Source organism: Numida meleagris, chromosome 4 (assembly GCF_002078875.1).
Source record: "Numida meleagris isolate 19003 breed g44 Domestic line chromosome 4, NumMel1.0, whole genome shotgun sequence".
In the NCBI taxonomy this organism is placed as follows: domain Eukaryota; kingdom Metazoa; phylum Chordata; class Aves; order Galliformes; family Numididae; genus Numida; species Numida meleagris.
The window spans coordinates 94,269,249-94,285,019 of record NC_034412.1 but is presented as its reverse complement, the minus strand read 5'-3'; the positions used below and the strand labels follow the sequence as shown (position 1 = coordinate 94,285,019).

Here is a 15,771-nt window from a genome sequence, read left to right as displayed (position 1 = left end):
AATGATGCTTCTCACCCTGAGTATCAGTTTGATTCTTTTTATAGATATATATGGAAGTTGATTCAATTGTATTCCTTTCAGTGTGTTAAGTATATACAGTCAAGGATAAAACTGTTTGTTTTTCTTTTGGTAACTCTGTGCTACATTATAAAATTTGTGTTCTTCTCTAACATGTGAAAGAAAACCAACAGGGAAAAACTAAAGAATATGAAGTAAGACCTCTTCCATATCTTTCATTTTTGAAGCAGAATGGTTTTATCTATGTAAATCCCATATTTAAAGACACAAAACCTCATACTGTGCACTGAAAATAACAGGAAAATGTCTGAATCATTTGTTACAGATAGGCACTGCACATCCTTTGTGTCAAGGATATAAATAAGCAGTTTATATTTTGTAAGTTGATCTCTATTCTTAAACCATGAGGATGTATTGGAAAACTTTGAAGTCTCAGATCCCATTATTGTTGAGGTCAACAGAGAAGCACCAGAAATGAACTTGTTAGCAGCATGACAGCGTGGTATCACTCAGACTTATCCCAGCTGCTATTTTAATTGAATGAGAACTTTAATGAGCAAAGTGAGGTTAATGTACAATCCCAGCTTTCCAGCAGATTAGATTGACAGTGTTTCATTTTACTGTCAGAGTTATCAAAATCTGTTTTTTTCTTCCCCGTGATATTCCCTTATTATAAGTATTGCAGTAGTAGGGGAATGCAATTGATATGCAGACAAATTGTTCCTGACAGAGAGATTTTAAAAGCTTTTAGAGGGGATGTAAAGGAAGAAATTCTGTCTTCGCAGAGTCTGCTTAGACTATCTATCCATATTAAGCATCTAACAGTTACACTGAACAGAAACGACATCTTACAGAAGACTAAGTGCTGCTTAACTTTTTAATGTCATTCTTGGGAGATCTGAAGTTGAATGTTTTTTTTTTCTTCTTCTTCTTCCTAGTTGCTATATCACTCCATCATAGCATTTTATGAAAAATAAGAGTACTTGTGTTCTCAGTAGCGGACTTTCTGTTCTTTCTATTGCACCGTGGAGATAGCTGCTTATGTCTTGGCATATGGAAAGAAAGCCCCATACTGTTAAACAATTGATACTTGCCTATATATTGATCTGGGACAAAAGGAATACAAGCCAAAAATAAAGTTCTTGCATTTCTTGTAACCAAACTCCCACTGTTGCCGACAGACCTTTTAATCTTACTTGTGAATCTGCGAAAGTTCTGCATACATTTAAGCTTATGTTTGCCTCTGCTCTTCCTGAAGGGCTGTTTCAGAACCTCAGTCTTGTTATTTTCAGAAATCTTGTAGTTTACAGGTTGTGTTTGGTTCCAGCCCATTCACACCCCATTAAATTTCCGCTAACACTATCCTTTATCTTTAGTAACTCTTACTCTGGACAGTTGCGTTTCATGGTAACTTTGAACAGAACAGTCTCCTAGCAGCCTTCCTTTTGGTGGAACTATGTAATTCCAGCTTTGTTAGCCTTTTTTCACCAACAGCATCCTAGCACATCCTCCTAACACCTTTCTTTAGTCATTTAAATTGCTTTCTTGAACGCATATGACTGAAGTGCACAGTGTTCCAGATGAAAACTTACCATTACCTTGCACAATATAATTAATATTTCCTATCTGTGCTCACTCCCAATATTGCATTTGCCTTATTCACAGGTACTTTATATTAATACCATTAGATTATATTTATTTAGAGTAATAAATCTTCCCTCCATTACTATTTACGGTTGGTAATTCTCTAGCCAAAAACAAATTAGTATCAACAATCCATACTGTAAGAAGTTGAGTTTGTGCTTTTGATTTTAGCCCATTTCTAATATTTAACAGTCATGGTTCCTCACAGTTATCCATTTCTTCAAGTGTGGTATTTTCATCCAGGTACGTGTTAAAGATTCATTCCAATTTTTTTGCTTAATCAAATTTCGTGACCGCCAGCAAGAATATCAAAGGCTAGTATCTGCTTTATCTTATCTACGTTAAAAAATAATAATTCTCCATAGTTATTTAGTTAACTGGAAATTATAAACACTATAGGTCATATATTATCCAGGTCAGCCATCTTTTTATCAAAGTAGTCATAACAGCAGCATTAGTCAGAAGACAGAACATACTCTATATGTATGTCCATCCCATGCTAGTAACATTTGGCAATGAGTTCACTTTTCTCATAGGCTGATTTTTATATTTCTCCCTTACCTAAGCTTTGCCATTTCCTCCCCAGTGGCCACCTTTGGCCTAACCCTGCCATTATTATTTTGTCCTCAAACTTCTCATTTTTGCCTTTTTCTTGACTGTGTCACCTTTAGATAAGCAAGGTGAAGACCTGCTCATTCACAGCTTCAGTGGCATAGAACTACACTCTGAGTGCAGTACACATTCCACCCTGGAATTTGACCTGTCAGGATACAAACACACGGGATGAGGTCGAGGAGGCACTGATCTCTGACAGCCAGCCCTGCCTTGACCAGAAGACTGGAGTAGAAACTTCCTAAGGACTTTCTCAACCTCGGAGTTTTGATGATCTATGTTCTGATTATTTTGAAGGATCCAAACTTTTTTTTTTTTTTTTTGCCAAGTGTTCTAATTCAAAAACCATTTTGCGTTGTATTCCTACCTGGACTCAGGGTATTTGAACATGTGGATAACTTTCTGAACACTTTTCCCTAATGAAGTAAGCCCAAAATGGAACATTTCCTAAAGTGTTTCTTTGTATTTAATACTACTTACAAAGGCTTCATCTAAATTGACATTTCTGCTTCTCAGTTACACTTACAAGAAGTACAGAAAAGGTCTATGATCACTTAATGTGCAGTAGATATTACAGCTAAGAATAGTCCAAGGAAGTTTTACTTTGGAGAAAGATTTATTTCAAGGAAAAAGTACTTAGCTATTCACACAAGCTAGGTCATATACGTATAAAAGTTATTTTCAACATTTTATCAAATTCAAGGTTAAAATCTCATTCAACTCTTTTTATTAAAGGTAATATTTATAGTACTGGTTACATTGGGTTGTACTGCTTGAGACATTTTAATATTAACAATGTAAATGGTACAACAATGGTACCTCTGAGAAATATGTAATATATGTATGTGCTGTTAATGCTATTCTTATTACGATTATCTACTTTATCTCATTTCCATTAAAGTGATGGATATTAAGCAATATGAAATAGAAATAGCCATTTTCTCTATTTTTTGCTTTGCTAGCTGGCAGTACATAAGTGATGAAAACTCTTATTTTAGAAAGCATATTTTATATTCCAAAACTGGACTGTAATAAGTGAAAAGCAAAAAGAATACTAACAATGAATTGGATCATTAGTGTAGAGACATTTATGAGATGTACTAAGGATATTCAGAAACTTGCTTGAGAAACATGGCAATTCCTGTGGCCACGCATAATTTAAATGCTTTTTGTTATGTAGTCATGTAATGAATATATACACAGTTTAAGTGACCTAGAAATGAAAGGTAATTGGCTTTTGTAGATCTTAAAAATTTAAATGAACTACTTTAAGGCTTATTTCAGTTTCAGATTTGCCCTTTCATCTTCTTTTTAAAGCATTCTAGAATTGTTTACAGGACACCTAAAGAAATCACTCTATTCCTTCTTCTCTATTAATGGCAGGATAAAATAGAGTTTATCTCTAAAAAATGTTCTTTTGGCCCATTTAAGTCCTCTAGAGCCTGGCATTATTCATGCTGTAGTTGACTAAAGTGGAACAATCCATCCTGTTTTTCCTCCTTCAGAATAAATAATCTTCTCTCCTAGGGCACGTTCCCTGCATCTCTTCAAGGTGTTTGCAGTTTCTGTCTGTACATTCTCAAACAAGATTGCAGTTATCTCAAAGCACAGTGCCCTCATTGGACTCTGTGCTTTATCTGAGGATCTGTTCCCCAGCCAGTGTCACCTTTCCTTTGTCTTTGTGTTTAACTCTTCTCTTGACTCTTCTAACACTGAAAAATATTTTAGTTGACTTCTCCACTCATATAAATGCCAGATGTTTCCCCACAGTGCTGCCTTCAAGCATGTGATGGTCAGGCGAACAGATGTGGGACACCCTTTAAAGCAAAGAAGCAATTCTTACTTTAAAATGCACAAGAGCTTGTTTGCAGTAGCCACTGAAAAAGAATTCTGCAATTTATGTAATTAGCATGTAGCACTGAAAACTTATAGGAAAAAGAAAGAAATGAATATGAGCCATTAGTATGCAAAGCCGGAACTCAATACAGTAAAAAGAATTTATGGGCTTGTGATTACATTCACTACAGTTAATTGACTCACACTTCTTTATTACTTATAAACTGTGAATAAAATTTGAGAAAGGCACACAAACGCACCCTTTTTTTTTATTAATCAGTAACTTTGTTTTGTATAGCAATTAAATCCTAAAATAAACAGACTGAGGAAAGAAAAAAATATATGTATCTGGTGACTCAGCTTTCTCTTACTATCACAGACATAGCAAAAACTTTGGCTAGTCAAGAGCTTGAAAACAACCCTATGTATTTTATGAAGAAAATACACCATTCTTTTTTCATTTTCTGTTTACCTGCAAATTTCTTAACACCTTTTTTCTTTGAGTGAGTGCCACTGAAATCACTTGCTTTTGATGTTTATTTGTTGGCACAAAATGCAAAAGACAGAGGAGTTAGAGCTCAGGATGCCTAACATTGCTTAATACAAAGCCTTAGGAAATAGGTAATTGAAAATTGTAGTTGTTGTCACATATCCTTCATTTTCAAAACATTAGTATGTTAATCCTTAACCAAAGTTTGAAATCTACTCTCCCAGGTTGTTTGCTTTTTGTAAAGTCTGAATATTTAAAAACTTTGTGTTGCTCTCTTGCCTGGTAATGTACTCCTGGAGATGAAATTGTACAAATACAATATAATTCAACCCTGAGCATTGCACCTATTTTTCTACTTAAAATTCTGAGTGGCTGCCAAGCAAATTAAGAAAAAAACTGTTTCATATCCTATTATTTTGAATACCTTGACAAAATACCATAAAGCAACAAAAAATGTTAATTATCTATCTAACAAACTCAGAAGCATTTTAAGTCTCCTTAGCAAGAGCTTGCTCAGTATCAAAATTGTGTCAAAATCTATATGAACCTTGTACGTGCTGGTAAGTGTCATCAATCTGGAAGCTGCTTCAGGGTCATCAGTGTCACAGAAAATCAAAATATTTTACTTATTTCTTAGTCATACTGTATTGCAGTCCTGTCACTTTCCAAGCTTTGGTAAAGATCTACATGGACAAATGTGCCAAAGGCTTAACTGAGGGGATATGAATAGAAAACAATCCACATGGATGGATTCTTCCTCGGCTTCTTTCTCTTCCTTGTTCCCATTGCACTCTTCTCCTAGCAACTGATTCAAACCAAGATCCTGTGCTGCACTTGCTATATTTCCATGTTGATCAGATGTGAAGGATTTCCTTACATTGTGTATTAACAAAGTCTAGGTCAAAACTGGGCGACTTTGCTTCTTAGAAAATTAATTCTGCTTCTCCTCAATCAGTGAGGAAGGTCATTATGGGAAAGGCGTAAAATCCTATGAAAGGCTTTATCTGCTACTTTGCTAAGCAGCTCTATAGAGTTATGGCCAAGTTGTGCTTAAGAGTTCCTGCAGTGAGGTCACTGCTACAGGTGTGTTTCTAACAGCATGTCATTTTATGAGAGGAGAGTCCTTCACCTATTAAATGCCTCTCCACGAGAGCTTAAAAGGGTTGTTAGGAATTCTTAAATATTTCTGCAACACAGTTCCCGGGAGGGTAGATTTGGGTTTCCAAATTTACCTGCTCCCCATTTCTCATGCTGAACTGTCCTCCTCTTCCAGCTAGACTGCCTGCTGGGAAGGCAAAAGCAATGCCAGTGTTGCATTTTGGTTTTCAGGCTATAAAACTATTTTATCTGACGTTTGTCCATTTTGCTTAACTGCTTCAGTCCAATGGGGCTTGAGGCAAACAAGGATGGGACAATGTGTTCTGAAGTCCTGCATTTGCTGTGTTGTTTTAAGTGCCCTCTGCAGTCTTGCTAACATCAGCTGGCAGCATTTCTGAGGCTTTGGGTCGAGGCCTCCTTAGGGTTGCAGCAGAGTGCCAGGGCAGGGCGAAGTCCTTGCTCCAGCTCTGTGCAGGGGTAGGAAATATTTGTGCTCAGCAATTACTCTCACTTTATACACGCTGAGCCAGAAAGGATTGCAATTTCTAAAAAGACTGGCATTGATCTCCAGTATGTGTACCCAGACTGGAAGCTCTTTTTCTTTTATTTACATTGGTCTTATGGGGTTTTAGCAGAGAGGGTGAAATGCTTCCTTGCACTGAGACACAATCTCCATTCTCTGCAGCTAGTACAGTACTTGAAAATCCTGCTCAGGGATTAAAGTGATGTGTGAGCTAATATGAATGTTACTGTAGTGGTCATTCCAAATGATGCTAGAAAGGCTGATGGCATCACCTTAGAGCTGATTCTTTTGGTGCCTCCTTGTAAATTTTTAGGGTAGAAGAGTTCTTGTATTTCCTTGTTCCCATGTTTCCTCTATTCACATATTCAAAATGGGCTTACTGAACATGTGATAGGAAACGCTCAAATCCAAATCACTTTTATTTTTCAAAAAAAGGAGGAAAGTTGGAAATGCAAAGAATTCAAATGCAAAGAAAACACATTCAATTGCAAAGAAATAAATTCAAATGCAAAGAAAAAGAAGTTTCTATTGATTGATTTTAAAAAAAATCCACGTGTGTGTGAAAAATTGCAAAATCTCTTCTGAAGGGAACACTTTCCTGCAGTTTCAGGAGAACCTAGGTTACATTTATTATGATACAGAAAGCAGTGCAGAGATTAACAGCTCTACAAAATAACTGAAAGTACGTATGGTATCCTACTAGTAATTGTATGGCTCCAGTTTTCTACATCAATATACTACAGGTAATTTGGAGAAGAATAGAAAAAGGATTTCAACAAAAATGTGCAAGAAAGGATTAAGAGGATGGAAAGCATGCCATGCTTTTAAGTAAGAATTAAAAGTTGAGATGGGTAGAATTAAAGGACTTTGGTTTTAAACATACCTGCAGGATACAAATACAGACACAGTAGTGGCCTTTTTCTTGTAGTCACTCTTGCATTTCACAGCTAGAGAGGCAGAGCACTCTGGCATTGTGTAAAGACTTCAGGATTTTTCTGTCATGAATAACACTTCAGTTTTTCCATTTGGAGATACTGACCCCTACTTATAAACAAGAACTGAACAAAAATCTGCAGTGAAAAATTCTACTTTCATAGATTTGCAGATGAGTTACACAATTCTTGAGATTGACTTGTGCAACCAAACTTCTATACGTTCTTTTTTTTCTCTCTTCTTATTTTTTTATATACTGAGAAAAAAAAAATCAATCTAGAGTTAATTAGTTTTGTTTGGATTTCCAAAGCAACAGCTAGACAGCAGTGATGAATTTAATTAGCAGTAGTGAAGTTTCACCTGTCAGTGCATCACACTGTCTGAAAACTAGGAGCTTAGAGACTCTCATAGTCTTTCAGACTAGGAAGCTGTCATGATGATAGTAAATGGACCACTCATTTTATAACATACAAGAAAAAAAAAGAGGGGGGACATTAAAGAATTATTCATATGGTACCTTTGTGTGGTGTGTGGGAGTTTTTGAGACTGACATGCTTTTGTCTGCTTTGTCTGGTAGTGATTTGCAAAACCTGCTCCAGATTCAGCTGCCTGCAGAGCAGCCTGACAGCTGTGATGAGCAGCGAGCTCTCACGACTCTGTAGCAGCTTCCTCCAGTCAGCTCATATCCATTGGTCATGGAACAGAGAGGAGTATTTAACCAAGTAAAGGAATTCCACTCTAAATGCTGAATGACTGCTGTGGATTCATTTATTTAGATCAGCTGACTATGCAGCTTCATAATGGCTGGGGAGACGAATGGGTTGAATCACTGAATTAGAATAGATTGGTTGGAAGGGACCACAAAAATCATCAAGTCCAACTGCCTCACCACTTCAAGGCTAGCCAAAAATCGAAACACGTTATTGAGAACACTATCCAAATGCATCACAAACACTGACGGGCTTGTGCCATCATATCTGTTAGGTATTTGGGGTCCAGCCTTGTAAGAAGTTCACTTAAGAAAGGTATGAACTGAATCTCTTCTCTGTTCACAGTGGCTTGTCCTTCAGCCCTTCAAGTATGTTGAGGTCCAGTTTACTACACAAGGATGCATTTAAAGGATAGTGATAAATAATGGCCAAAAAACATATGGAGAAAAACCAAGATGTAACCCTGAAATCTGCTGCCACTGTAGTCCAGATGTGGGAGATTGTCATTTTAATTTTCCTTTGAATACAGTTTGAGTTTATCAATAGGAGGAAGGGAACACCACTTGGCCTCATTATTGGTCAAGGAATGTATTTTCTGGATTTCAGAAGGTACTTGGTTATCGCTTAGTGTTTTCTGTCCCATCTGTATTATTTATGAAGTCGACATCATGGGAACATAAATCTCACTGAGAGTGGGAGAGGAGGAAAAGATCCAGAGAGGGCAAATTTGTGAACCTGCTAACAGACGTTGCTTTCTCAACCACAATAGTCAGTGCAAAGTTAGCAGAAAAACAAGACAATGCCTCTGAGTTCCATACCTGGTTGTGCAGAGCATTTACCAAAAGGCTCTAGGGTACTGGGACATAATTTGAAATGAAAAACAAAATCTGACATTTAAGAACAAGAAAGCTATGATATACTTAATAGAAATGATTGGAATTGCAATCTCTCTGAGACATGTTAATTAAAATAACACAACAAATGGTGCCTCAGTGCAGAGTTTGATATGCACTGTGGCTTTAAGTTGTTTTTAATAAACATAGTAGACAGTAATATCAATTTAGGGAAAAAGATAAGCAAGAATAAAATTCAAATTTAAATGCAAAGGTTAGACTAGAACAGATGACTCATGCTTTATCTATTTGAAGTAATTATACAGTGAGGGCTCAGAACACTGGCTTTGGAAAGAGCAAATCACCATAGTGAGATTTATCTTCTAGCTAATTTTATGGGCAATACAAAAGTTTTTAAGAATGACTGTTTGAAGGATGGGTAGGAAAGGTCATTGCTCCTTCCATTCCCTCTTTTTTCTATTGAAGGACTTTCCAATCAGTCATGTTTACAAAATCTTTCTTTTTTTTTCCCCCTGAAATTTCCTATCAAGGTTGTTGATTGCTTTTTCTTTGCATCTCTAAACATTTCAAATTACATTCATGTCTTCGTATATGATCTGCTAGAAATGGTTGCCAATGCATTTGTAGTGTAAGAGGCTGCGGGCATGGTGATAAACACATTCTCCAAAGAGATTTGCTAAATTACTGTTCTTTTTATTGTGCCTTAACTCACCTGTGAGCATCCTGAATGCTTACTGGGAGTGGTGGCTGTGTTTTCAGAAATGTTTGATCATAAAACAGAACAAAGACATTTTAGGTATGAGACTTATACAGATCCTGACTGAAGTATTTTTAAAGTCTGATGCCAATAGATGTCAACCTGCAGTGCGTTAGAAAAGTCAAATCAGTGGGAGGCTATGAGGTGGTTTGCAGATGGCTGAAATGCTACACTGAAGCATTAGAAAAAATTATTTGTAGTGTTTATTTTCCCTTCAATTTCTCATTTTAAATGAATTTCACTTTTTTGGTTCCCTCAAAATCAAGGCTAAAAAATATATATATACTGTTTTCTGTCTATATTGATGTAAACCAAATTATTAAATGCCATAATTAAATGCTTTGAAGTTAAAATTCTTACTCTGGGAAAAAAAAAAAAAAAAAAAAAAAAAGAAAAAAAAAAAAGTTAACTACTTCGTAGTCCAAGATAAATTTTCACCATTCCAGGGAAACTGTGCAGAAGTGTCGGTGGGAAGCACTGTCCTTCCCTGGTGTTTCTTCCCTCTTTTTTATTCTTTCTAAATGCAAACCTGGATTAGTTACAGCAAAACTCCTGTAGAATGAATAGAGGGAGTCAGTGGTGAGAGGTACAGTCTGAATTTTGACTTGGTTTCCATGAGTTGATCCCTCTCCTTTTTCTCTTAGCTATAGGACCGTTTTGGAAATATCTTCCCTAACTAGTTGCTCTGTTCATGCTCATTAATAAGCATTTATTCTACAGCCATTCATCTGCAACCTATTTCCTATATGCCGTTTCCATTCTTGCCTCTCTCTTCAGGTGTCCCTCTCCTGTAGATACCCACTACCCCTGTATTCCCCTTTCCTTAGACCACTCCAAGACAGATTGATTAATAACCTGATAGAAGAGGGCAGTAGTTGGGAGGTAGAAGATTGTCCTGCATAATTTGGTTGCTTTTTGTGAGTGCAGAGATCCATCAGTCTGGCAAGAACACAACCAAACATAATACCTTATGTTGTATATACTGGTTTGGAAATGATTGATTCCTTTGAACACCATTAAGCATTAATTTAGTGCTGTCCATCTTCAGATTCCTAGGAAACATTTGTCAGTCTTTTCAACCACTATCCAGACTGTTTCCTCCCTCTAGCCAGTCATGAAATTGTGTCAGTTTTCTTTGTAAATTACTTTTCCTGTTAAATTTTCAGTTCACTCTTCTGTTTTTTATAAAGATTAACAGCACTGACTTTTCTCAGTGGTATACTGTGAACTGCAGTAGGTATTGTTCGTTCATAAACAGTTTCCATTTTCATTTTACCTGAGAGTCCATTTAGCATGCTGCAGTAGAAATACATGGGCAGTCTCCCTCTCTGTGAATACTGACAATCCATCTTCTATCCAGCTTGCAACAAGTGGAGTAAAGCACCAGAAAATACAGTACATGGGTTAGAGGAGGTATGGAATTATGTATTCACAGGATGAATCTGTAGGCATGGATATGTCTAAGAAATCAATTGATTTCTTCACCATTTTGTGATATAAATTCCAGCTGTTCCTATTAGTTCTGTACTTATTTTTGACATTGCATAAGGAATGTTGGGGGAACCATTTTGGAACATTTCTCAGCCACTTCAATTTTCAGAATTTGTGCCAAAAATTGAATTCATGACTATGAGTATGTACAGAATCATCTAGTGATTTAGGATGGAAAAGACCTTCAGGATCATCAACCAACCATAAACCTGCACTACTGAGTTCCAGCACTATATAACGTCCCTTAGTGCTATATCCACTCGTCTCTTAATACCTCTAGGGATGAAGACTCAACCACTTCCCTGGGCAGCCTGTTCCAATACTTGATCACCCTCTCTGTAAAGAAATTCTTCCTGATATCCCATCTAAACCTCTGCAGGTGCAACTTGAGGCCGTTTGCTTGCATCTTGAAATTGTGACCTGACAAGAGAGACTGACACCATCCTTGCTTCAGCCTCCTTTCACATAGTTGCAGAGAACGATGAGACTTCCCCTCATCATCCAGACTAAACAGCCCCAATTCCCTCAGCCACTCCTCATCTGTCTTGTTTTCTTGTCCTTTCACTTACTTTGTTGCTCTTCTCTGCATAGCCTTGAGCAACTCAGTGTCCTTCTGGTAGTGAGGACCTAAAACTGAACTGGGTTAAAAAGGGCCTTTAAAGATAGTAGAGTTCAAGCCCCATGCAATGGGTAAGGACACCTTCCATGAGATCAGGTTGCCCAAAGCCCCATCCAGCCTGGACTTGAACAGTTCCAGCAATGGGTCATCCACAGCTTTTCTGGCCAACCTTGTCTAGTGAGTCATTGCTCTCATTATAAAAAATTTCTTCCTTACATCCAGTGTAAAGATGCATAGGTATTCAGACACATCCATTGTTTATATATACTTAGTATTTTTCCATTCACGTACTATAATACAAAGAGTACCCTTCTGACTCCAAGAGTATCACTGTACTTGTTGTTTTCTTGTTTTGTTTTTTCATCTTTTTTTTGTTTTTACATAAAAAACTCTATCCAGATTACTTGCAATTACGCAAATGAGTCCTTACCAAAGGGTCGCTTGAAATGAAGGAGCAGCAGTTTTCCACCCCAAGCAAAGTGTGCCAGTTTTTGCACTCATTCAGACATTGTTGTACTGTGCCTTTATTCAATGCAGATATACAGCAGGTAATATTTTATGTTGTGCTGATCTGCTGTAACCAGTGAAGAAGGGCAGAGCTATCTTTCAGGTAGTTTGTCTAGTACCTTAGGCAATGTCTTTCTTGTCAAGATGGTGGAGAAAAGCAGGAAACAAAGTCTCCTGTGACTCTGAGTCTAGTGTGATCAGCAGAAAAGTACTGGACAGAAGTATCTCTTGATTTATTGTGTACTAGATAATAAACCATGCAATGAGAGAAAGGCTGGAAGAAGTCCTTCGGATTGCACGATTTATTCCAAGAGTGAGGAGACATAAGATAAACCTTCTTCCCTCTTACAGTCAAAATGCTGCTATCTTGCATATCTTGTTCTAAATAAAAAATTAGATTTATTTTTTTCAAGGGCTTCTGCATGTAACGTAAGCTTTCTGTGCTCAAAGATAAAAAAAAAAATTAGAGATGCTAAGGTTCTGGTTTAACTTTATGACTTTTAAAGGAAGAATTACAGTAATAAACACATTTATTAAAGTTGAATAACTCCTGTTTTTTAAACAAATAGGTCAAAGCAGAAGCAGGACTTTTATTTTCTTCTGCACAATAGAATTTTGTCAGCAAATCCGTTAAAAAAGTAAACTCAAGGAAATAAATAATTTTACAAAGCCTAAAGAATAATAGCCCTCAGGCAGCAAGTATTTTCAAGACTACAATGTGAAATGATGCTGGAGTCCCAAAGCAATTAAATGCCTATAATTACATGAAGGTAGTTTTGTAATATATGGAAACAAAAACAGTAACAAACAAACAAATCCCTTTTAGTTCTAAGGGAAAAAAAAAAAAGAAGAAATACATGGAAAATGAACAAACAAAAAAAATCCTCCAGCTCTGTAGTGGTTAACAGCATGTTTAACCGTGATATTTGAAATTATTTACATTTCTTTTTATTTTACATTATTTACTATTTACATTTCAAATTGTCACCGATTCCTACAACTAATATAAAAATCTGTAGACACTTCAGATCTTCTTTTCCACCTTCCCTATGAGTTTGCCCAAGTAGTTTCAGTGTGGCTACTCAGGTAATAAAATTTTTAAATGATACAAGCTCTCATATTCAGTCTTGTTCCCTCTGAAGAGTAACTAATGTAATTTTAGATGGAGTTGTGGCAGATGGGCTCTAAGGCAGATCTGTTTTGTGGAAGTTTTGGTAATTGCTATGACATCACAAGCCCTGGAATTTTGGTGAGAGGATGATTTTGGAAAAAAAAAATACTTTGTATGCATAAGCTATCACCCGTATTATGCTATGAATAGTCTGTAGAGGGATCTGACAGCAAAATGAAAACTTTGGAAAGATACACATTTATTTCATAAAAAATGCACCTCCAAACCTGAAAATTTTGTGAACAACAGGAAAACACTTCTAAAATGTATCCCTCTGTCAGCGTGGTTCTGGGTTCCTGTCTTGAGCAAGAAAACAGAGAAGTATCCAGTCTCACAGCACTTCTGCAAATGAATTTGGACTTGATGTGTTGAGTAGATAGCCCTCTTCCTTTCCTGTGCTTTAAAGATCAGTTTGGAAAGGCGGGCAAGATATTTCCCGATGGATGGAGTGCCCCTTTCATTACCCTTTCAGGAGAATTCACAAATCTTATTTGGAGTCTTGAGTGGTTTTATTATGCTGAATGTTTCAGTCCTCTAAGTTTGATTCTTATTTTTGGATACTTTTGCAAAGTATCTCTCATGATTGTTTTTAATCCATTGCCATTTCTGGTATTGAAAACAGCTAAAATGACCCTAGCAGATATAAGGCATATACCTTCTCTTAGAGCAAGGTATCAAAGTAAAGTGTGTGCGGGTGAATCTATTAATTATATGAAGTATTTGACAAATTTTGGAGTTGAACAATTTTTTCATGTTTGTAGAAGGACAAGTTTTAAGGACATCCCATGTGTGGTGTGTTAGTGCTGTTCAGCAAGAGGTAAGCAAACATGGCAAAGTCTATGCTCTGTTGCGTCCCTAGTTGAGGATTATTGTTTTTCTTGTAGATACAACAGAGAAAAAACATGAAAACGAGTTTGTGTTAACATACACAAATGTCAGCTACATTGGCCAAGGCTTGAATGCTCTTTGCAGGATTTCTAGGGGTGTAATATTTGGCAGAGGGACAGAATGAGCAGCTGCAGAACATCTTAAATTGCTACAGCTGTTTGCTTCCGTGCAGCTGAGCCAGATTTTCAGTCAATTCCCCATTAACTTAAACTGTAACAAGATAAATGGAAATAAAGCAAGGTCGCGTTCAACTAAATCAAACTGTGGGTAGTTAAATTGAAATAGTGTTCTCATGTAGATAAATCCTATTGCACATTAGAAAGAATTAAAATAGAACTAACTGCAGGAGGACCTAATTTAGAAGTCTACATTAAGAAAAACAACAGAAATAATCTTGAATGGGAATTTCTTATGCTGAAAAAAATGAAAGAGTATGGTTTAGAAAGCAGCTTCACCATCATTTAAACAGCTACTGGGAAAAACTGAAAAACAAGAGTAGCTTCTTTGCTCTCAGTCACCAGTACCTAAGCTGCCAACTGAAGGTAAGTGCTTGATGAACAGATAGAGTAAGCGATTGACTTCGTATGGCATGGCTGGTGTGAAAAATAGGTTTGTGCCGAAGAGAGATGCAAAAGCAGCAATCGTTTTGAGAGATCTTAATGTTTCTTTTTGATTGTTGTGATTTATGATCTCCAGGTTCAGATTCTTTTTTTTTTTTTTTTTCTTATCAGATTTGTGAAATGGATATTGTTTGTCATGTAAGGCATGGCATTGGTGTGCATCAAGTGGTTCCCAGATCATGGGAAGCTGTTGGAAGTCTCTTTGGTACTAGGAGTGGCAGCATTCAATTGTCTTATTTAGTTAAAAGATTTTTTCCAACCACTTTTTTCCTACTAAACTGTTCCTTTTTTTCTCTAATCCTTTTCAGGTTAAGAATACTTTTGTCTGCAAGAAAGGCATTGCTTTATTAATGCTTAATATTCTTCACGTTCTTCTCCAGTTGTTTCCTTATCTCCGTAAATCTGTGTTACTACTTTGATGTATTTATGTGTTTGTCTGTTCTTTAGTCTTCTGTATATGTCTGTTGAGCATAAACAGGTGTTTTACCTTTGTCAACGATGTGAAGGACAGGTTTGCTGATGTCTGTGCAGCCTGCATGGCTGAGAAGTCAGTGCTGTCTTCTGTGTCATTCTCTCCTAGTGTGAGTTTCCAGTAGGGTGATGACTTCTCAACTAGCAGGGATGGGAAGAATGTTAGTTGCGGGTTTTACAAAGGAAATATAACTGAGTTCCAGAGCTAATAACTGGCCATGAGTTTTAGGCTGCATAATTCTCAAGAAAATTAAGTTTATTTATTTAATTAGATAAACTTTATGGTTATGGCTTTAGGATACTTATCTTGATTCGATTTCAGTTCTTTTTGATAATTGCAAGTCAAACTTGGCTGGATGCTGGAGAACTGCTAACAGTTTGAGTTTTTTCAGTTGGTTAACATGGGCACAAGGCTGATTTACACATGACTTTTATTTTCTTTTGGCTTAGGAAAGTGTAATTCTGGTATAGGTTCACTGTTGACACCTGGCAAAAATCCAGTCCCTAGTCACTATTTGCCATTATTAGA

The 15,771-nt window shown here is 36.6% G+C and overlaps 1 protein-coding gene across 4 annotated transcripts in view; it reads left to right on the top strand.

Moving 5' to 3' along the window:
• CTNNA2 (catenin alpha 2) overlaps window positions 1-15,771 on the top strand; it is a 457,330-nt gene that overhangs the window by 212,408 nt on the left and 229,151 nt on the right. Inside the window, exon 1 of one of the 4 annotated variants that reach the window (XM_021395886.1) lies at window positions 14,414-14,693. The exons of the other annotated variants lie outside the window; for them this stretch is intronic. Coding sequence (XP_021251561.1) covers window positions 14,550-14,693 — 144 coding nt within the window. The 5' untranslated portion in view covers window positions 14,414-14,549. Of the gene's footprint in view, window positions 1-14,413; window positions 14,694-15,771 lie in introns of those variants that run through there. 4 annotated transcript variants of the gene reach the window in all.